The sequence below is a fragment of the Nicotiana sylvestris genome, chromosome 6, assembly GCF_000393655.2.
Source record: "Nicotiana sylvestris chromosome 6, ASM39365v2, whole genome shotgun sequence".
Taxonomy (NCBI): Eukaryota; Viridiplantae; Streptophyta; class Magnoliopsida; order Solanales; family Solanaceae; genus Nicotiana; species Nicotiana sylvestris.
This window is the reverse complement of record NC_091062.1, coordinates 18,989,147-19,012,259: the sequence shown is the minus strand read 5'-3', so window position 1 is coordinate 19,012,259 and position 23,113 is coordinate 18,989,147. Positions and strand designations below refer to the sequence as shown.

The window sequence follows — 23,113 nt, the reverse complement described above, 5'->3', positions numbered from 1 at the left end:
TTGACACAAATAGCATGGGGGAGCATGAAGCAGTACCAGAAGCAGAACAGGAGGATGTTTGGCAGGGGGAGGCACAAACCCCTCAGGAAACTACAGAACCATCACAGGGGAACGATGATGGTACACATCTTGAAGCTAATAATCAACAACCTCGTCGATCTGAACGAGGTCAGATTCCATCAACTCGATACCCAGAAACCGAGTATATTCTACTTTCTGAAGATGGAGAACCAGAGAGTTTCCATGAAGCTATATCTCATACGGATAAAGAAAAATGGCTGCAAGCAATGACCGAAGAGATGAACTCTTTACAGAAAAACAACACTTATGAGATTGTGAAACTTCCACAAGGAAAGAATGTACTGAAGAGTAAATGGGTATTCAAGCTGAAGAAAGATGGCAGCGGAAAGGTGGTGAAGCACAAAGCCCGGTTAGTAGTCAAAGGATTCCTACAGAAAAAGGGAATTGACTTTGATGAAATATTTTCACCAGTTGTAAAATTGACTTCAATCCGCATCATCCTTGGATTGGTAGCCAGTTTGAATTTGGAGCTTGAACAAATGGATGTCAAGACAGCATTTCTTCATGGTGATCTAAATGAAGAAATCTATATGGAGCAGCCGGAAGGTTTTGAGGTTTCAGGAAAAGAAAACCTCGTCTATAAGCTTACGAAAAGTTTATATGGCCTAAAGCAAGCACCGAGGCAGTGGTACAAAAGGTTTGACTCATTTATGGTAAGTCAAGGATATAAAAGGACTGCTGCAGATCAGTGTGTTTACATTCAGAGATTTTCGGATGGCAATTTTGTTGTACTTCTACTTTATGTAGACGACATGTTGATCGTCGGACAAGATGCAACAAAAATTAGACAGTTGAAGAAAGAACTCTCTAAGTCCTTTGAAATGAAAGACTTAGGTCCAGCTCAACATATTTTGGGATTGCAGATAACTCGAGATAGGAGAAACAAGAAGTTATGGCTATCTCAAGAAAATTACATTGAACGGGTGATCAAACGGTTCAATATGAGTAATGCCAAACCGGTAGGTGTCCCTTTGGCAAATCACTTCAAGTTGAGCAAGAGTTTGTGCCCCTCATCCAAGAAAGAGATTGAGGAGATGTCTACAATTCCATATTCTTCAGCAGTTGGAAGCCTGATGTATGCCATGGTTTGCACGAGGCCAGATATCGCACATGTGGTAGGTGTGGTAAGTCGTTTTCTTTCTAACCCTGGAAAGAAACATTGGGAGGCAGTTAAATGGATTTTCAGGTATCTTAAAGGTACTTCAAAATCAAGTCTGTGCTTTGGGGAGCTGATCCAGTCTTGGAAGGCTATACAGATTCAGATATGGCCGGAGATCCTGATGGAAGAAAATCAACCTCAGGATATGTTTATACTTTTGCAGGGGGAGCTGTGTCATGGCAGTCAAGATTGCAGAAGTGTGTTGCACTATCCACAACTGAAGCAGAGTATATTGCTGTAGCGGAAGCTGGAAAAGAAATGTTGTGGCTAAAGCGGTTTCTCCAAGAACTAGGGATAAATCAAACAGAGTATAAGATACATTGTGATAGTCAAAGTGCAATTGATTTAAGCAAAAACTCAATGTATCATTCTCGGACAAAGCACATCGACATTCGCTATCACTGGATACGCGAGGTGATGAATCAACAACTGTTGAAACTAGTGAAGATCCATACGAAGGAGAATCCAGCAGACATGTTAACAAAGGTGGTCACTCAAGAAAAGTTAGAGCTGTGCAGAGACATAGTTGGAATAACTTTCAAATAGTAGCTGCGTTGGAATGCAGCTGAAGGGGGAGAATTGATAAGTTCAGCTGCTGCCAACCTACCAATTCTAGAAGCCCACCATTGTTGAAGCCACCAACCCATTCTAGAAGCCACCATTGTTGAAGCCTCCATTGTTGAATGAAGAATTCAACCACCAACCACCTTCTTTAAGGCTATAAATAGAGCCTTATGTTTTACACAAAAACATCAATCCAGAGAGATTGAAATACAATCCAGGAAGAGATTGTGAGAACAAAAAGAGAGTTTGGTGAGGTTTTTTGTAGAGAGAAATTCTTGGTGTAAATTCTCTATAATTCTATTCTTGTGAAATAGAGTTGTTTTTCCTCCCAAATAATCTTCATATTGATCCGAGAATCACAACAAGGCGTATTTCATTTTGTTGGTACATGATATTAACTTCGACGTATGACTCTAATCTAGTATAAGAGAAGTTCTTATTCTTGCTTCAAGCGTGTAGTTTCAAGCATGGTGTTTGGAATTTATTGCTCCGCTTAATTCAAATTCAAACTATGGAAGGTTTCAGAGCTTCCTGCCGAAGACAATTTTATTTTTAAGGCCTGAACAGAATTAACCCAAATAACACCCCATCCAATCATTAAAAACACTAAAATATCAAAGAAAAAGGCGTAGTTTAAGCGTGCATGCTAAATTGCGCCGCTCGGAAATGCGACGAAGATGCAACTGGCTGAATTTGTAGGAGCTAGCAGCAGCAGCGGTGGGCAAGGCTCGTGGACTGCTGATTTCAACTTTTATAATGGGGTGTTGAAAAATATTCCACTATGGGTGAGTTTTCCAAATTTACCTCTAAATTGCTGGGGTAAGTTCACGCTAAGTAGAATTGCCAGTGCATTAGGATGCCCGATATATGCTGATGAATGTACATCCAGTACAGCTAGAATATCCTATGCTAGGGTACTAATTGAGATGGAGTCATGTTTATAGCAGGATAGATAGAGTGATTGTAAATGCTCAATGGATGGCAGGAATGCCTCCAATGCAAGCACAAGTAATGGATCCTCAATTCTCAGACCATTCTCCTTTATGCATTGAGATGGAACAAATAGTGGATAATAGGAAAAGACCTTTCAAATTCTACAACTGTTTGGCTAATCATGAAGAATTTGGCAAAATTGTACAGGAAGGATGGAGATATAGGGGTAACAAAATGGAAGGCATATGGCAGAATCTAAAGAAGGTGAAAACTGCTCTTAAAACTTTGAATGGGAAAGAGTATGCTGGGACAACTAGAAAGGTCCAACAGATGAGACAGGAACTGGCAGATATTCAAGCACAAATGAGGCATACTACATCAACTAGTGACATGTTTGAAGCAGAAAAGAAGGCTAGAAAAGATCTTGAAAAATGGTGTATGATAGAGGAAGGTATTTACAAACAAAAGTCAAGGATACAATGGCTGAAGCTAGGGGATTCTAACACAACTTTCTTCTTTGCAAGTATGAAGGGGAGAACATCACAGAATCAAATCAAGATGATTAAAGATGAGGGTGGAAATCTAATAACAACTGATAGTGTAATTGAGCAGGAAGTTATTGGTTTCTATAAGAACTTACTAGGTAAGTCAGCAAACAGTCTACCTGCAATTGATCCTAATGTAATGAAGCAAGGTCCTACACTATCAAGGAAACAACAATTGGGCTTAATAGCTCAGTTCACAAATGAGGATGTATTCAAAGCTTTACAGGGGATTGATGATTCAAAAGCTCCAGGGGGTGATGGTTTTAATGCTTGTTTTTTCAAGAAATCATGGCATATAATTAGGCAGGATGTCACAACAGCAGTTCTTAACTTCTTCAAAGAAAATATAATGTATAAACCAATAAATAGCACTTCAGTTACTCTTATTCCGAAGGTGAAGAATCCAGAGTCAATCAAGCAATATAGACCTATCGTGCTGTACTATTCTTTACAAGATCGTCTCAAAAATGCTCACTAGTAGACTGCAAACTGTGATGGACTTTTTGGTTGATAAGAGTCAAGCAGGCTTTGTACCAGGAAGATTATTGAATGACAATATTCTGCTAGGACATGAGCTTGTAAAAGGATATTGCTGGAAAGGAGTCTCCCCAAGATGTATGGTCAAGATAGATATGCAGAAGGCATATGACTCTTTGGAGTGGGTATTTCTAGAGCAAGTGCTTACAGCAACGAACATACCTAGTCAATTCCTGAAGTGGATAATGACTTGTGTGTCCACTGTTTCCTATTCAATTATGATCAATGGTAAACCAACAGCTCCCTTTGATGCCAAGCGTGGGGTGAGACAAGGAGACCTTTATCACCCTACCTTTTTGTTTTAGCCATGGAATACTTGATAAGACTGATGAAGACTTTGAAAACACAAACCAGATTTCAATTTCCATCCAAGGAGCTAGTTCAGCTAAGCTTTGCTGATGATCTTCTACTTTTCTGCAGAGGTGATCTTATATCTACACAGATGCTATATGACTGCTTCCAGCAATTTTCTGCCTCATCAGGGTTGATTGCCAACCAAGGAAAGAGCTCTATATACTTTGGTGGAGTACCAATACAAGTTTAACAGCAGATTCTGAGCAGCTTGGGTTTCTTCATGGGATACCTGCCTTTTCGATATCTTGGTATGCCATTAAGTGTTAAAAGATTATCAGTAAATCAATGTCAACCACTCCTAGATAAAATACTAGCAAAAGTGCAACATTGGACAGCAAGGTTCTTGTCATATGCAGGTCGTTTGCAATTGATAAAGAGTGTGATGATAGCTATTCAATCTTTCTGGTCACAGATCTTTCCTTTGCCAAAAAAGATCCTGATAAAGATTGAAAGTATATGCAAAAGATTTCTGTGGACAGGGGAGACAGATGGGAGCAAGAAGGCTTTGGTTGCTTGGAAACAGTTATGCTGGCCAAAGACTGCAGGAGGACTGAACATAACAGATATAATCATTTGGAACAAAGCAGCAATTCTGAAGCACCTTTGGAACTTATGCAAAAAGAAGGATCGATTGTGGATTCAATGGATGCACACGTACTACATAAAGCAAGATATAGTATAGATTGTTAAAGCTAAACAAGCAGCATGGCTGACTCAAAAGATTCTAGGAGCTGGGAAATACTTGACAGAAGCTAATATCAATGTGGCAGAGGTGATGAATGGGAATAATTACTCCATTCGAGATGTCTATAATAAGCTAAGGGGTGAGTTCACAAAGGTCCCATGAAGAAGAGTGCTATGTAACAATGATAGCTGTCCCAAATGGCTATTCATTGTTTATATAGCCATACAAAGCAGATTATACACAAAAGACAAGCTTATGAGATGGGGGAGCATAACAAGTGCAGAATGTGTCTTGTGCGAGGAAAATGATGAGGATCATGAGCATTTGTTTTTTAAATGCAAGTTTTTAGCAACAATATGGGAAAGGTTACTAAAATGGGCTGGAGTAGGACGAGCTGCCAGGAAATGGAATGAAGAAATAAGCTGGGCCATTAAGTTTGCAATAGGAAGAAGAACATCGACAGCCCTATATAGATTGATGCTTGCAGGCACTGTGTATTACATATGGCAAGAGAGGAACTGGAGGATCTTTCGAAAGCAAAAAAGGAGAGCTGAGGATTTGGTTAGACTGATAATCCAAGACATTCATTATCGGGGTAGTATGAGAACTAGTTTAGAGGGAAAGTTAAAGTCCTTAAATTTTTATCCTTAGATTGCTATGTTGATACTGCTTAGCTGATGTAGTGCTTATATTTGGGGCTGTATGTCCAACTGTAAGGTAGAGATGGGTTTTTGTTCTGTAATTGTATTCATTTTCCCAGGTAATAAAATTTTAAATTACCAAAAAAAAAAACAGCCCATCCGATCACTTAAATAAAAAATAGCCGGGGCAGATAGTGATGGCAAAATGGTTAAAAGAAAACAGTTAACCACCCATATTATCCACTAAAAAATGAGTTGGATAATGAACTTTTCTAAAACGGGTCAAATATGGATAAGAATCATATTATCCATTTAAGAAACGGATAACCAATGGATAACTAATGAGTTTGACTTTTACATTTGTAAAACTTCAAATTGGGGGTTCCCCAAGTTTGGGAGACTAGGAATTTTCCCTAAAGTGATCATATTGATGAAGCCATGGATAATATGGTTACCCATATTATCCGCCGGTTAACCTGTTTTTATCTGTATTAAATATGTGTCGGATCGAATAATTTGTCCATTTTTTCATTACCCATTTCGACCCGTCCCATATCCGACCTGCCCGTTTTTCACACCTAGGTGGAGGTATAATATATGCATAATTATGTATTATATGTGTATAATTATGTATAATCAATGTATAATTTATGTATATGACTAGAAAAAGTATACAATGAATATGACCGGCTATTTGTGTAAGTGACAATTTGAGCTTAAACCCATTTGACCTGTATGACCCACCCATTTATTGAACTCAACCCATCTTAACCCAACTCATTTCAATCCGTCTAAAGTTGGGCTATTTTTTAGCCCAAATTGATCCATGGGTAACTTTGTTAAATATCTTTAAAATAATTTTTTTGTGTAATATGTTATATATGACCACAAAATTTAAAAAGTCTTATATAATTAAATAATTCATAAGAAAATAATACACATTAATTAAAGTTTGGTAAGAGTTGGACGGGTTGGGCTATGACCCAAATTTTAGCTCAACCCGTCCAAAATCAGTCTATTTTTGGGGTCCAACCATTTATTGACTCATTCCATTTTGACCCATCCAAAATCAGTCTAACCCCCCCCCCATTTGACACTTGATGACCCGTTCATTTATTGGCTCAGCCCATTTTGATCCGTCCAAAATCAGCCCAACCCGCTCATTTGACATCTCTATAACGAGGATGAAAGATTTTTTTTACCATTTTGCCACACTATTACAAGAGATCAAGTTAATATATGTTTGTTTAAGCCACAAGGGGAACTAGCGGCAATTTGAAACCTTTGAAAATTTCTGTTGTGCATTGATATAAATACTCTAAAAAAAGGCTCATTTCCATGGTTGCAAATGCCATTCCTTAATTTCCTCAAAACAGTTATAACTTTCCCTTTAAATTCCAACATCTTCCAACTTTATTAACTACCAACAAAACAAAGATAGAAACTCCAAACTCCAAATAATATAAAGTTTGACAAATATGGACAGAAAAATTCTTGCATTTTCTGTCCTAACAATCTTGGTTTGTTCTCTTCTTGTTAATGGCCAGGACCAAAAAAACAATGCAGTAACAAGCCAAAATCCAACACCAAAAGTGGTGTCAGGGACAAAAGATGCAGGAGAAGTAAATCATGAAGATGATGATGCTGGGATTGATTCACTCAACAGAAATTTCTATGAGAATGAAGAGTTTGGACCAGAGATCTTTGTTGCTGGTCATTAATTGATTCAGTTGTTCCTTTTTCTTTCTTTTTTCGACGTGAAACATAGATACAAATTTTTTAAATAAATAACCAATTAAATTTTTTGGATTGTAATGATGCTTGTCATTCTGTCTATTTGGACGACGTAAAGGGAAGAAAAAAAAGATAGAGAAATTCGGGGTCTGATATATTGATTATTTTCACTTAATTCTAATTAGATTCCTAATAAAATAAGTGGTTAAAGACATCTCCTAATGTTGTTTTACGATTGAAAGTGTGTTTAATAGTATTTACTTTACTACTTGACAAATGACATCTGGTACATTGCAAAAAATTGTACGTTGATGACCACACAGGTTACAGTCATAGGCTTATCAATGGATGGTGTCGCCTCAGTAAAATCTTACACGCACGGAGTGTTTATATCAATCCAATAAATACATAATATATATCTTCACAAACATAATTATCAATAAATCTTAATTAGTTAATCTACATTCTCACCATAATTATTAATTCGATATGGATGAATTTTTACCGTCCTAAAAGGTGAGAATTTTCCTGAAGTGATACAAGGGAAAAGTTGAATTTCTTTTAATTCTTATCAATAAATAACTTGGCATTTTAGACTGTAAATGTAAATTTTTTTCATTCTGTTGATATTGTAGCGCTTTTGCGTACTTGAGTTCTTTTCTGACATCTTCGAATGGAAGAAATAATTACAGCTACTTTAGAGTATTTCTAAAGATTTGAACATATATTATGCAGATATGTATTGCGCCATTCCAAAAGGAAATTTTATATCAATTTCTTGTACTAATGTCACGTTAAAATAGCACGAGCTAGCCAGTTTTTGGACTGATCATTCAAAAATAGCCAGCGTTTGCCAAGTCATTAAAAAATAACCACTATTTTGCTGCAACAGAGACCAGTCCAGCATAATATACTGGAGTTCGGTGCACCTGTATATGAACTTCCAGCATATTACGCTGGATCGTTATACTTTGTTGGCTCTAGTATAATATACTAGAGATTGGAGCACCGGTGCTCCAATCTCCATATATATTGCTGGACCGGTATATTATACTGGAACTCCAGTATATTATGCTGGAATATTTTTTCGGATTTTAAACAGTGTTTTCATTCAGATTTATCTTTACATGAAAAGTGGCTAAATTTCGATTACTTTTTAAACTACCACTTATAAATTTGGCTATTTTTGAATTTCTCCCTAATGTCACATAACACCTTGCTAGAATCCGCTACGTTTTCGCAACTACTTTGTAATTTACCTCCTCAGATAATAATATTATTCAATCCATAGGCGGATCTAGTGCAAAGGTTACGGGTTCACGTGAACCCAATAACTTTTTTTACTAAAAATTCCTTAAATGTGAAAAATATTTAGCTCGGAATCCTATATGTTGGTCCGGTTATTATTGTATATTAACTTGACATTGATGTAGCAACCCATAAACTTAAAATCTTGAATCCGTCTGGTAAAGATCCGCTAAAATTGCAATAAATACTCTAGATACGAACCCGTAATTAAAAATATAATGAGTTCAATGCTAAAAATCTTAAATGTTGAACACATAAAATTTTATCCCAGATTTCGCCTTTGAACATAATACATACAAGCATGTGCAACCAATGGCGGATCTAGAGTGCAGTTACTAGGTTCCCGTGAACCAGTTAAAAAATCTACTAAATATTTATAAATATCTAACTGTAAACCCAATTATTATTGTATATTAATTTGAGATTACGACAGGAACCCATATACTTTAAATTATGGATCCGCCTCTGAATTTCAATCCCAAATTAGTTAAAATCTACTAAGTGAATCCTATGAGAGTAATAACATTATGTTATTGTAATAACCGCATTAAACAAGCTAATAAGAGAACCAACTCAACTTGTAGTACAAATGACGTCATGTTATCTTTATTATTTCATCAAATACAATTGCTTGAACCTCCTATAAGGATGTATATACAAGAAAACAGAAAATATCAGAATATAATATACAGCATAGAACAAATGCCCAAATGCTACACACCATAAGAATGTGTTCGTCCTTTTTCAGCTTTCTCACATACAAATGCATCATTTTACATAAGGTACAAGTTCACTAGGGGTTGCTCTGATGGCAAGCAACCCCCACTTCCAACCGAGAGGTTGTGAGTTCGAGTCTCCCCAAGAGCAAGGTGGGAAGTTCTTGGAGGGAAAGATGCCGGGGATCTATTTGGAAACAGTCTCCCCAGACCCCACTAAGTGGGATTATACTGTGTTGTTGTTGTTGTACAAGTTCACTAGGCAATGGAGGTTTCAAGGGAAGACTTGGCAAGCCACAATAATCCTGGATCATTCCTTTTGAGGACCAAATAAGTTTCCATTCTACCAGTGTTATCGATAACAGCGTCCTCACTGAATCCAATCACAGACAGGATGTCCATAGCAGCTGCAACCACAGAGCGCAAAGCAAAATTAGTATTTACAGCTAAGGATGGTCTGCAAGCAAAAAGATACACGAAGCTGCGAAGAGAAGGAAAAGAAACACCAATGATCAAGAAGCATACAACTATGTCGTGTACGAGTAATTTCACAAAAAGATAAACGATGTGGGGATAATGACGTCGATACAATTCATTTATGTTGCATATTCATGGGGTCACCAAATATGTTTTGAATCTCCGCAAATACCATCTATCATAACAAGTACCATAAAGCAACAAATTCACCTAAATAGAATATCAATTTGATACCAGACCTCAGCCTTGGTCAATTAAACTAGCTTGTACATCAATTTGAACCTTACCACCACTGATCTTTTACCAAAATGTTAAGCTCATGGAACGAAAATTGCAATTCACACCCTTAAATATAAAATTAGGGCTCGAGTGAAAATTCATGCTTCACGAATTAACAGAGTGGTAAATTGTCTTGCAAAATTGGTAGCACATCGATAATATACAACAGTGTACTGATTTTTATAATATATACAACAGTTACCAATTCAAAAAAAAATTTGCAAATTGAAAGATCCCAGTGTTTCATAAAGTGTGATTTACAGCCGGAAGTCGTTACCTGATAAAGAGTAAAAGCTTTATTAATATGGAGTTCACGTGTGTAGATTCAGGGAAAGTGGACCAAGGGAATCTCAGATAAAGAGAAAATTAACAATATTGGATTAGGAAGCATTGCTGAATGCTCTCTGAAGGCAACAAGGAAGTACAGGAATGGAGAAAGAGAACTGTTGGAGAGGGAATTTTGCAGAAAGATAAATAAATTGCAATAGATCTGGAAAATCATGTACCTGGATAACTCACCACATCCCTCTGAATAAGAGAATTGGCCTGCAATCAATTGTGATGAACAAATTAAGATTAAATCCACATAAAGGTAAATCAGCTAAGACCACTACATCAAATCACAGACCTTCCGCAGCTTTCTGAATTTCACTTCATCTGGGTGTTCAATTACATTCCTACAAACAATTGTATCGCCAACTTCAATCCAAACTTCATGAACGATTAAAAAAAATGGAAATTGAATATCAATGTACCTTATAATTTTTACTATAGTTTGCACTACTCTAGAGGCCTCCAGGGGATCGGCTTGAGATCTCAGTACCCCTATTGCTTTCTGCAATCGACTGCAAACAATCGCTACAGGGTCTTGTATCCTCTGTAATTCCTGGTCATCTGGATCAGGCTCATCGATCAATGTACTTGAAATTCCATCCGACATTATATCCTTATCATTAATATATGGCTCTACCAGCTTGATTTGTTCAGGAAAATCATCTCGATTGGTGTGTGGAAAAGATCCACTCTCTTCCTCATTTACATGGTACCCCACTGAAACATGGCTATTTTGACCAGACATTACTTTCTTTTCAATGCCCATAGCGTGTTCATCAGGATCAGGTTCCAAAGAAATGGGACTTCCTGCATTGTGTTTTTCTGAAGAGCAATCATCCGGGTCAGGTTCTTCACGTAATTTAGCTTCCAAAAGGGGCGGAAGGTTTCTCATTTTATGATCATCAGAATCGAGTTCTGTACTAGGCTCATGTTTCATGGGAGAGCCAGCCTCATAATCATCAGGATCAGGTTCAGATTTTCTTTGACCATCAGATGAGACATTAGCACTAGATACACCATTGCATTTCCCCAAAGTCTCTACTTTTGGATCATTTAGTTGCTTTTCCACTAGAGCATCCGTATGATTGGATTGCGGACGAATATCAAGTGAATTGCCAGAATTAGATTCCTGATCCATATCAGTTGCTTCTGAGTGGTTGGTGGATGCCTGTGCTAAACGGCTGTAGGCAGCAGCCACTGAAGATGCTCGAGCATTGAAAATTGAACTTTGTCCTCCAAGCTTATGTGATAAACCCGTGTGATTATCACTGTCCTCGTCTTCTTCATAGTGTTGCAAACTGCCACCACTCAATGTATGGCCTCTTGACTTGGTCCAATCCAACTTAGCAGCTTCTTCATTGAGCTGCCACAAAGATCTAATCTTAAATCTAGTGCACATTTAACAAGAATATTGCAGAGACAAGCAGAACAAATCTAGTTTAGGGGCTAAAAACAGACCGTCCCAGTTTTTTGCCTAAATATTTATTGAACTCCTTGCCACTGAGGAAGCAAAGAATGAAAAACTGGGAGTATTATCATTTTACCTGCTTATCCAAAGCATAGAAGTTAGCATCATGTTCAGAGTGTACCATGTGTGCCTGAAAATGGAAAAATATAAGTTAGGAACACAGAAGAATCACTCATCATTAAAACATAGACTAACTTAGCCTTTCAAATATGTTTTAATTGGAAAATAAAGGTTGAGAGAGGATCACCCACAAGTTCATGCAAGAGAGTCTTCTTGATGCTATCGTACTTCCTGAAACCCTTGAGGTCATCTGTACGAAGACGTAGTGATATCTCCTCTCCATGATTCTGAATATGATTTTTGACAGAAATTATCAAGATTTTTTTAAATGGAAGAGAAAACATCATCTTAGAAAATCAAAAACTAATGGGGCAATAATTAAAGAACTAGATGATGAACCATGAAAGTCATGGGTGCGTTATTATGTATGTTATCCTGTTCTGTATCTACTTCTTTAGGGGAGAAAGGAACTAGGGTAGGGGTTGCTCACCTTATTGAAACCAAGAATGCATTTAGGACTAACACCAACATAGCCTTCTGGCGCCATTTCTGTCATGATACCCACACGCCAGCGATGCTTTAAGAAGCCCAATGAACGATAGTTTACCACAACTGATAGCACATACCAACAAAGTAATTCATACGTAATTATTAAGCTGAGATATGATTATCTTTCTGGACTTACCTTATTCATGATTGCAACTATTCCTAGATCAGCAGCAAGCTTGTGCATTAGTTTTAAAGCTTTTGAAGCAGGAGGATTCAACTGCAGCCAAGTGAAGACTACATCAATTGGTTGTCAAATAAACCTACTTGTAAAAGTAGACTCTATGAATCATACGTGTCCATTCATAGGATTCATCATAGTTAGACTATTTGTACACTGGAAATCAACCTATTGCAATTCTTCTCCATTACCGGCTATGCTTGGTCACATGTGCGGAGTTGCCCCCAAAAAGGAGATTAAATTTCAAAAATTTCATAAACAAGTGGCAACATTGTGATTCCACTGTCAAACAATACAATCTCTCGATAACTACTTTTTGTTTTGAATAAAAACAAGATAATAAAACAAAAGTAATACCAACATTTCTCTAAAGGCAAAATACACCTGCATATCCTCAAGAGGACAATAACAGCCAAGACATACAAAAGCATGGAATTGTTCACTTCAGATTTACAGAATCACCAAATACAGTATTAAGAAGCTGTATTTCTTGCCAGCATGATCAGCACATCTCGAAATGCAATTAAAGTGAAGGGAAAAAAATAGATATTGCAGTAACTCACAGCTAATCTATTAACACATCATTGTTCAAAGGGATAGGTGTTAACAAAAACTAATGAGCCAAACAATTAAATAATCAATTAAAAAATCTCTCTTTGAATAATAGAAAACAAATCTTGGTTTACAGCACATATTTATCCTAAAACAACCAATCTTAGACTTCATATTACAATGGAAAACTACAAATATCAAGATAATGACTCAATCTCTCAATCCTCTTTATCTGAAGCAAACTGAAAAATTGGAGTGCAATAAATCTACTCATTGTCACACCGATTTTACACAGAGAGTAACAAGTAATATCATTACTAAACCCTCTACTCTCTATCCAACCGGACCCATACATCTTTTGCATTAAGTATCAGGTTACGAAACCCCAAACTCCAATTACATGCTGAATCTTGCCTCAACAAATTTCGGGAGAAACCTACACGTTCCCTTCCCCATTGGCCACCCACCCGTTACACTAATCACATCACAATAACCCTGGCAAAAGTAATAGATTTGTCTCGGTTCGGGGAGAAAAATGGACTGTGTGAGAAAGAAATCCTTCATATAATCCATGAAACTCAAATAAAAAGATGATGCCCAACTACTTATCCAAGAGGAAAAGAAAAAAGAAGGATAATCCCCAAAACGAGAAGGGCACAAAAATAAAACAAAAATAAGGAAGAACACCAGTAAAAGCACAAGTAGATGCAATAAGGAAGAACACCAGTAAAAGCATAAGTAAACAAAATAAGAAAGAACACCAGTAAAAAAATAAGGAAGAACACAAGTAAAAGCACGAGTAAACGGAACAGACTTCTGTGGCCTCAGCACTGCAAAAGAAGTAAAAAGAGTAGCAACTAACTTCCTGAAACACAAGGTGGTCTGCTAGATGGATACCAAATTGGTTACAGACAACTAATGAATAATCGCAGCATATGAAATACCGCCAAACATTCAAAAGCAGATAAGTCAAGCCTCTCCACACAACTATCCTTGTTCTCCCCATATATGAACATAAAGCTTCATAGGTTTTTTCCTGTAAATATTTTACTCAACCTGTTTTTCAAAGTGATATAATGCTGAATGAAAAGTCAATATCCATTCTGATACAAAATTTCTAACAGCAGAAAACCAAGTGTGAGAGCAATGTTGTCTTTATATGTCAGTATTTTTTCGCTCAAAATCCAGATAGTTAGAAACGTTATTTGACTCATTGTCTTCGATTCTTAGAATGCCAGTATTAGGGTTGTTTTAGTACTATCTTTCGCTTCGGTTTTCTAGTACCCTGTCGTGTTACTGCTTGTGGCTATTACTTTTGCTATTGCTATGGCTACTGCTTTCTTCCATTTATTTTTTCTCCGGTCCTTACATTGTTGATATCATTTTCCTGGCCTTCTTGTTGTTATTTACTTGTTCCTATTCTTCCTCTCGAGCCGAGGGTCTTTGAAAACAGCCTTTCTGCCCTCCAGGATAAGGGTAAGGTCTGCGTACACATTACCCTCCCCAAACCCCACTTGTGGGATCCCACTGGGTTGTTGTTGGTCAGACTGCATTTTTCAGTTTCAACTATAGGGAAAGATAATGGTTACATTTTAGAGCTAGCTATACCTCTACACCTGGAAGGTGAAGTGTCCGAAAATCACAAAAGACATAAGGCCCTTGTGGAAGTTTTAGTGAACTTTGAAGCCCATTTGAGATTCTTTGCCTCAATCTCTTTTCCTCTTCATCAAAACCCACAATCCTGAGGTCTGTCTTTGCACTCTGTAAAATGTCATCTACTTCATCTTTGGGCACTCCCAACATCCGAATAGACTTCCCCTGAAATAAAAAACCATAGGAATTAGTCATTTAAGCCCAAAAAATAGTCTGGAAGGTTCGGCTTAAAGAGTATGTCAAGTTACTTAGGCTTTTCAATGTTTGGAAATGCAGAAATACCTAATAATACACTATGTGAAAAGGTTAAAATAAAAAAATATTCACCCCAGAAGGTGATTATGTCTTTAAGAATTGCCAACTCTTCCACAAGCACAAGAACTATGGTATACATTTTTCTTTCTATACGTTTAATGTAACAGACAAAGCCATAAATATGACATAATATTCAGGAAAAAGTTCACGTGGCAGACAGTTGTACAAGATTCTACATAATGATAAAATTTTCAATAGAATTGATGTTTGAAATAAAGAGGGTTCATGACACATACATAACCTTTTTAAAAGAATTCGAAACTCAGAACCATGCCTTAATTTTTGTCATATTTCATAAAGAACTATACACGACTCATACGGACACATAAATGAGGAATAGAGAAGAAACCATGTAGACAATATGTAGAATCATCCCTCCGCTGTATAACGCAGTCCATTTTTTTCAGACAGATTTATATTAAACAAGGAGACACTGACCATACAGGAATCAATTTCATCAATTTTATTTAGCCATTAAAAGTTTAGGTTTAACAAAGAAGTAAATAGAAGAAGAATTCATTTCAGAATAGAAGTACGGTCAAACCGTCAAATCTGCGGAAACGTATTTTTTTGCGATGTGCCTTGGGAAAAAAAAACTTACGGCTACAACTCCTTCAAGTCAGATTTTGTAGGAAAAGCCTACTTCCAAGAGTGGAAAATGCTACATGATTTCCTATATTCATCAAGCTAACTCTCAAAAAATAAAGTGTCAAATTGAGATGTTTAGCAGAATAATCAGCAATAGCATATAAAATAAGAGGACAAACACATCTGTCAAAATTAAGTGCCCAAGCATACAAAAACCCAAAAGCTCTATCCAGTCTTCAAGTAGACAGCCAGTTTAACAGCTATTTAGTATAATACATTCACAAAAAAGAGCAGAAACTAAAAAAAACACCTTGAGGATGGACACTGCTTCCAATTTTAGACAGGAGTGCTCTTCAGAGAAAGGATACAAAAGCCTTGAACTTTTATTAGTAGGCACAATTAGCCGCAATGTATCATCTCTGACATTGGTGAGATTCAGCAATTCATCCCCCAATGATTTGAAAGTAGCAGTTGGATCCATCTCCAGACTAAACTTCTTCCCTCTCCATAAAACAGACAAGTGACATGTCTCCTGCTGCTGCATGGGTTTCTTTATCTAATAAGAGCATACAAGTAAGCCGTCATCAAAAACACAAACTTTAGCTAGTCTTAAATAGGAGAACCACAAGTATCAACCAATTTGTTCCTCTTTTAAAATATTTTCTAGTATAATTGCATTCTGAGCCTTCTGGCACAAACAGTATTTTGAATCCTATCTATCGAAGCTAGAGGCTGCATCTTTTATGGCATGGAAGTTACAGTTTAGGCCGCTAAGGATAATCCGGAGGACTGAAGGTAAGTCAACAACCAAATGCATTTCTAGTAAACTCTGCTAATAATGCTTTGGGACACCAGAATCAAAGTACCATGTCGAACGTTAGCTCAAATCAGCTTCTGAATTTTTCAGTTCGAAAAAGCTGAAAGTCGACCACTCAATGGAAACAGGAGCATCCCTTTCGATACGAACAAGTGGAACAATCTTCTCATATCGAATTCAAGTTGAATTAAGTTCCACCTCTATGGAATGAGCAGATAATCAGTCGCAGAAAAGCTCCACAAGTCCAACATTTGAGAGAAAAAGCATGCTACTTACTCTTAATCTAAGTTGATCCCCAACTAGTTTTATTGTGGTATAGATATCGTTCCACTTTATGTGGCAAAATCAAGAACCAATGGAATATCTAGTAGGTTTCAAAACAAAGAATATCACAATTCTTCATTGGACCCATAATTTTACTATGGTTACAATCCATTAAAGTATATACTCAAAAAGTTAATGAAAACTGGTCTCTGGAACACCTTTTTCCCATTAATGTATGAAAGGGGAAGGCTCTGTACAGTACTTTGTGCACAAAGTGAGCCCTTTTTACAATATTTGGATTTTTTTTCTCCTGTTTTCCTTATAGTTTTACGCACCCTAGGATCACATCAACAACTGAAATGCTTAAAATCTTTTTGTTTCCAAGATCACTAGAAATTTGGGTACAACTGCATCGTGCATCCACAGATTTCAACAATTTTCTAATCATCAACCTTTAATAGAAAATTTTAACAATTAAGAAAGTAAAATTTGGGGAGAGCTGGAGTTGGACAGAGGTTTCTACTCTATTGTGGTAACGCTTTATTCATTGTTTTAAAAATGAAATGAGCAACGGGGGTTAAAAAAAGCAACATAACTCCTAAATTTTTAGGTAGAAATCAATATGCTCCTACAGCCAACTCCAACTTGTTTGGGACTGAGGCGTAGTTGTCGTTGTTGTACTCAACCTCAACTCCACGCCTACATTTCAGCAATTCCAGTAGAAGAAGTGATATTCAGCACATGTTTCTATGATGCCTTCAGTATTCACAGTAGCTGGTTTGAATACCTTAAAATATGCAACTTTGTCAGAGATGATGATCCAGTCACGCTATTGTCAGAGATGATGATCCAGTCACACTATTGTCAGAGATGATGATCTAGTCACAATATTTTTCATGCCCCAACCTTAGACTGAAAAAGAAGAGAATGTAGCCATCTGGAATGAGTTAATTCTTGGATTTTTTTTTCACAACTCCTAGTGTCAGAGATGATGATCTAGTCACAATATTTTTCATGCCCCAACCTTAGACTGAAAAAGAAGAGAATGTAGCCATCTGGAATGAGTTAATTCTTGGATTTTTGTTCACAACTCTTGGACTGTTTAAGCCTGCTCTAGTCTTACAATTACCGTTGTGTTGCAATCAATCCCAACCTCCTCCTCATCCTTTTGCACTTAACAATACGCCATGTGATCATGTTGAAATTTCAACACATATTTCTCCAATCTCCAGATTTAAGATATTTGTACTAATAGTGTAGTGATAATGTGATTTTTAAATAAGCCCCCATTAATTAGAGAACCCCTAATTCGCCTAGAGACAACTATTAAGTACTGGAATATAATGAATCCCAAAGAGAGCATAATGATACAGCAAATTTATATAGCCAAATCCGATTAGTTTGGGGTTGAAACATAGTTGATTGGTCGATTTCATGAATACGTCATTCATGTAAACTAACGCTATGGAGAAGTCAGTTTATCCCTTCCTTAATAAATGTGTAATGCTCAAAACCAAATTTTCTATCTTGTTAAACTAGCTATCTCTTTCAGACCTCAATCCGGTACTATTCCGTTGTCAATCCAATTACCAACCACCCTAAAGACTGAATTAGTTATCTCTATACCAGGAATAACTGATAGCTCTATAGTTTCCCTCTTTAAACTAAAATATTAAAAGTTGAATTGACAAGATACCTAAAAAGTAACAATATCCCAATTATTATTTTATGATGGTTGTGTCCGGACCAGCTTGCAGGCACCTCCACTATCTCACTGGGTACCTGCTACCTCCCACTAGCGCAGCTATTGGATAACAATATCCCAATTATCAATAATCATCAAATCAACTACAACTCAATCTCAAACTAGTACTTTCCCCGTTTTCAAAAAGAATGAACCTATTACTATTTGGGGAGTCAAACAAGATTTTCTTTCACCATATGTTTTCCAAATAGTTGTTAAATATTTTGAATTGTTAACTACTATGACTTTACTTTCTATATAGTTTCTAAATATGTAAATTTTAGAAACTTAAAAGAATCTATGTCCGAATTCAAATTAGTCCATTTGAAAATCATACTCCAAAAAGGTTCAAACAAATTGAAACAGAGGGACTACTATTGGGTCAACTATATGAATCACATGTATCCATTCCACTTCACTTTATTTTCAATAGATACAAATGATTTATCATTATTTAAATATTTTTATAATTCCATCCTCCTTTATCTGCCTTAGGCCAATTATACTCTCAAAACTCAACAAAGCTGAAGTTATATACCAGAAAATGATCGGATAGTTAAGTACTTTGCATCCAAAAAATGCGGAATGAATCGGAATAAACCTCAAAAATTCCCAAATATAAAGCAGACTTGTTCCTAAAAATCATTTTAATTCATAAGCTGCAAATTTAAGTAGAGAAATTAAGAAAAATTCTTACCTTTTGATCGGTGATTTACGGGAATATTTGATCGCAAACAGAAGGCCAATTTCGTTAACAAGGGGCGATACAAGTTAGAAATTTATGTGGGATCGATTTTAGCGTGAGCGGTGGGTGTTCTCTTGCCACGCAAGTGCTGGCGTAAATTGACACGCGAAAGATCTAGAAGTCATGGCTTTGGCAATAAAGTTGAGCCTCTTTCCTACTACAAAAAAAAAAAAAGGTAGTAATAAAATATGAAAAATATATTTATTTATCATACTTTTAAGTTAAGATTAAATGAAAAGATCCATAAATGAAAGTGATTAATTCTCATAAAAGTTAAAATAAACAATTAAATATCTTGTATTATCACTTACCGTATCACGATATCACTTACAGCCTGAGGCGAATCAGTGCTGGGAGGTGGGGGGTCATAATAGTTCGCAAAGGTCAGAATCTTCGACATATGAGGAGTCCAACTCCTGATGATGCGGATGATGAACACGTTGTTGAAACGGTCAAAATCTCGAGAGAACAACAAAGAGCGATTATGGATCACCTCTCAAGACAAGATTAGGCGATAACAGAGTTGAAGCATGCGTTATCAGGTGCTTCTAATGATGCTAATGAAAAAGCTCTGATTCCTCCCGCGCAAATCAAGATGTTCAAAGAGTCAATAACGACGCTCCAAGGGAGGAGCTTGGTTTCAACGAGGTAGGAGGTACCGGTAGTGGATTTGGGGATAATAACTCAAATAACCCTTTCAAAATAGAGCTCATAATATTCATGAAGGAAATGAATGAACGAATGGACCAAAATACTAAAAAAGTTTCATGCTCAGATGGATCAGATCCCGGGAGCACCGCCAGTGTTAAAGGGACCGGATTCCAAGAAGTATACATAGTTGTCGTTTAAACCAAGTGCAACTCAGGAGTTGATCCTAAAGAGGTTTAAGATGTCAGATATACCAAAATAAGATAGGACTTCGGATCCATGGGAACACATTACGACCTACACTACGGCAATAAAGGGAAATGACTTCGACCATCACGAAATTGAATCTGTTTTGTTGAAGAAGTTAGGTGAAACCCTGACAAAGGGTGCCTTAACTTGGTATTCTCTCTTACCTGAGCAATCCATTGATTCTTTTGAAATGCCTGCAGATTCTTTATCAAAGCTCATGCTGGAGTAAGAAATGTCCAAACAAGGAAGGCAAATATATTCAGAATATCCCTAGGAGAATCCGAACTGTTGCGAGAGTTAGTGATCCAGTTTCAGAAATAAAGAATGTTATTACCAGTGGTACCTTCGGGGTAGGGGTAAGGTCTGCGTACACACTACCCTCCCCAAACCCCACTAGTGGGATTTCACTGGGTTGTTGTTGTTGTATTACTAGTGGTACCTGATGAGTGGGCAGCGGAGGCATTTACAAAAGGTCTCAATTCATTGAGTTTCGATGTTTCTCGAAAATTGAAGGAAACAACAACAATAACAACAACAACAACTCAGTATAATCCCACTTAGTGGGGTTTAGGGAGGATAGTGTGTATGGAGACCTTACCTCTACCTTGGGGTAGAGAGGTTGTTTCCAAATAGACCCCCGACATCCTTCCCTCTAAGAACTTCCCACCTTGCTCTTGGGGAGACTCGAACTCACAATGAAATTGAAGGAAAGCTTGCTAGAATTTCAGGCAACCACATGGCAGATGTTCACAATCGCTACGAGTCAAAGAATCGGAATAGAAGATGATCAATTGGGTTCTTCGGTGTCTTTTAAAGGACATAATCATGATCAGAATCAAGATAAGTTCAAAAATGCTTTTGATGCAGATCGAAGGTCCTTTAGAAGTTGTGTTCAACCTTACGAGAAGGTCGATAGGCGTGGAAGTAAAGGTTTTCAGTCATCAGATAGGTTCACTTCTGATAGAAGTGCGGATCATGGTTGAAATAGCAGATCGTTATAGGAGAAAGAGACGTCGGGGTCTCGAGCAACATATCTCAGATTATCTGACTACAATTTTAATATCATCTTGGTAGAATTAGTGTCGGCTATGAGAAATATTAAAGAAGCTAGGTTCCTAGAACCAGTTCGATCGGATCCTAGCCGAAAGGATCCTAATCTATAGTGTGAATTCCATATAAATCACGGTCATAGGACTGGGGACTGTCGACATCTTCATGAAAAGGTAGCAACGTTGTTGAATAATGGTCATCTCAGAGAGTTATTGAGTGACCGTGCCAAGAAAAACTATGGGAGAAATCGGGATGTTGCAAAACAATCAAAATCGGTTACAGGTTCACTTTGTATGACGACAAACATGATCTTCGATGAAGAAGAAGTAAATGGGGTGACATTTTCGGCGTAAGAGGGTCCGAGGTCTCAGAAGATAACATCACTTTCACAGAAGAAGATGTTGATGGACTTCTTCTGTCGCACAATGATGCTTTGCTAGTTTCTCTTAATGTTTTAGATTTTAAAATTAAACTTATGTTAGTTGATCCAAGAAGTTCATCCAACATCATACAATTGAGAGTTTTTGGAGCAAACAAAGCTGACCGAAAATATAGTTCCGGCAACAAAGTTTTTGGCCGGGTTCAACTTAACTAGTGTGACAACTCGAGGAAATATTTTGCTGCCCACACATGCCGAAGAAGTAACAAAGACCACCCTGTTCAAAATGGTAGCTGGCGAAATGGGCTATAATGTAATCCTTAGAAGTCCATGGATACATGAAATGAAGGTTGTACCTTTAGCATACCACCAACTGTTAAAATTTTCAACACCAAAAGGGATCAAACAAATCAGAGGACATCAACCGGCTGCAAGGGAGACGAACGCAGTAATCGTTACCAGTAGACAAGGAAACGAGCAAATAGCAATTAAGGAACTGATGCCTTCTTTCACATCTATTGAAGATGAGGAGTCACTAAAATTAGATTAGGTACCGAGGTCTTTTCAGGTACCGAGGGATACGGATGCGACCAAATCAATTCTAGAAGAGATCGAACAAGTGGTCTTGCTCGAAGAGTTCTTGGAAAGAAAATTCCACTTAGGAACGGGGTTGAGTCCCGAACTCATGTTAAAAATAATAATTTTTTAAAATCTAACATTGATCATTTTGCATGGCTGCATTCTGATATGACAGGTGTCACACCTCCTTTTTCACTACACCCGCAAGGGCGTAAAGGAGTTTTTCCACTTAAAGGACAATCGGAACAGGATTTATTATTAATATTCAGAGTCGCCACTTGGGAGATTAATGGTGTCCCAAGTCACTGGTTGAATCCCGAACCGAGGAAAGTATTACTCTATTAACAGTCCACGAACCAGAAATCCGAATAAGGAATTCTATTAACCCGGGAGAAAGTGTTAGGCATTCCCAGGTTCCGTGGTTCTAGCACGGTCGCTCAACTATCGTGTTTAGCTTATTATCCGATTCTATTCCTGATGAATCTATGTGCTGATTTTTACTTTTAAACCGCTTTTATTTAATATTTTTTAAAGAAAGATGAACGTCGTTTAAAGCATGCCTTCGGATCGCATCACATGAAATGCATCCGCAATCCTGAACACACTTTATTCAACGTTTTGGGATTTGATTTGGGTCACATGAAATGCACACCCGAATTTAGGAATGTAATTTTATTAAAATCGTGCCTAAAGTGGCTAACACGTTATTATCTTTGGGGAGGGCCGTGAAATTCGCTAAACAGCCCATCCCGAAGTCTAAGTATTTTAACACACCCATTTATTGAGGGCCCCGCAATTTATGTATTTTTGTTCGGCGAGGCTCATCTCATTTGTTATTTAAAAGGCCCACCTAAAAGCAACTATAATTTTCTACCTTTTATTTGTCTCTAATGAAGAAAATTCCTACTTAGTTAATATGTGAAGAGTCC

The 23,113-nt window shown here is 37.2% G+C and overlaps 2 protein-coding genes across 3 annotated transcripts; one reads left to right on the top strand and one right to left on the bottom strand.

The window, feature by feature from the left end:
- The first annotated feature begins 3,776 nt into the window (after positions 1-3,776).
- Positions 3,777-7,220, top strand: LOC104218606 (uncharacterized). Its single transcript, XM_070148125.1, has 6 exons — positions 3,777-4,117; positions 4,240-4,357; positions 4,586-4,849; positions 4,895-4,997; positions 5,079-5,419; positions 7,047-7,220. Exons 1-6 carry the CDS (start codon positions 3,777-3,779, stop codon positions 7,218-7,220), a joined length of 1,341 nt encoding a protein of 446 aa, XP_070004226.1.
- Positions 7,221-9,119: 1,899 nt separating this feature from the next.
- LOC104218600 (uncharacterized) lies at positions 9,120-19,399 on the bottom strand. 2 transcript variants are annotated; one of them, XM_009769133.2, is made up of 12 exons: positions 19,232-19,390; positions 17,578-17,702; positions 16,020-16,265; positions 14,762-14,971; positions 12,560-12,640; positions 12,365-12,451; positions 12,066-12,161; positions 11,891-11,944; positions 10,769-11,709; positions 10,642-10,690; positions 10,520-10,559; positions 9,120-9,664 (listed from the first exon to the last, which is right to left on the bottom strand). In XM_009769133.2, exons 3-12 carry the CDS (start codon positions 16,251-16,253, stop codon positions 9,516-9,518), a joined length of 1,941 nt encoding a protein of 646 aa, XP_009767435.1. In that variant the 5' UTR covers positions 16,254-16,265; positions 17,578-17,702; positions 19,232-19,390; the 3' UTR covers positions 9,120-9,515. The 2 variants fall into 2 exon arrangements, with proteins under 2 accessions (XP_009767435.1, XP_009767434.1); XM_009769132.2 differs by lacking the exon at positions 17,578-17,702 and having other exon boundaries at positions 19,232-19,399.
- Positions 19,400-23,113: the final 3,714 nt, after the last annotated feature.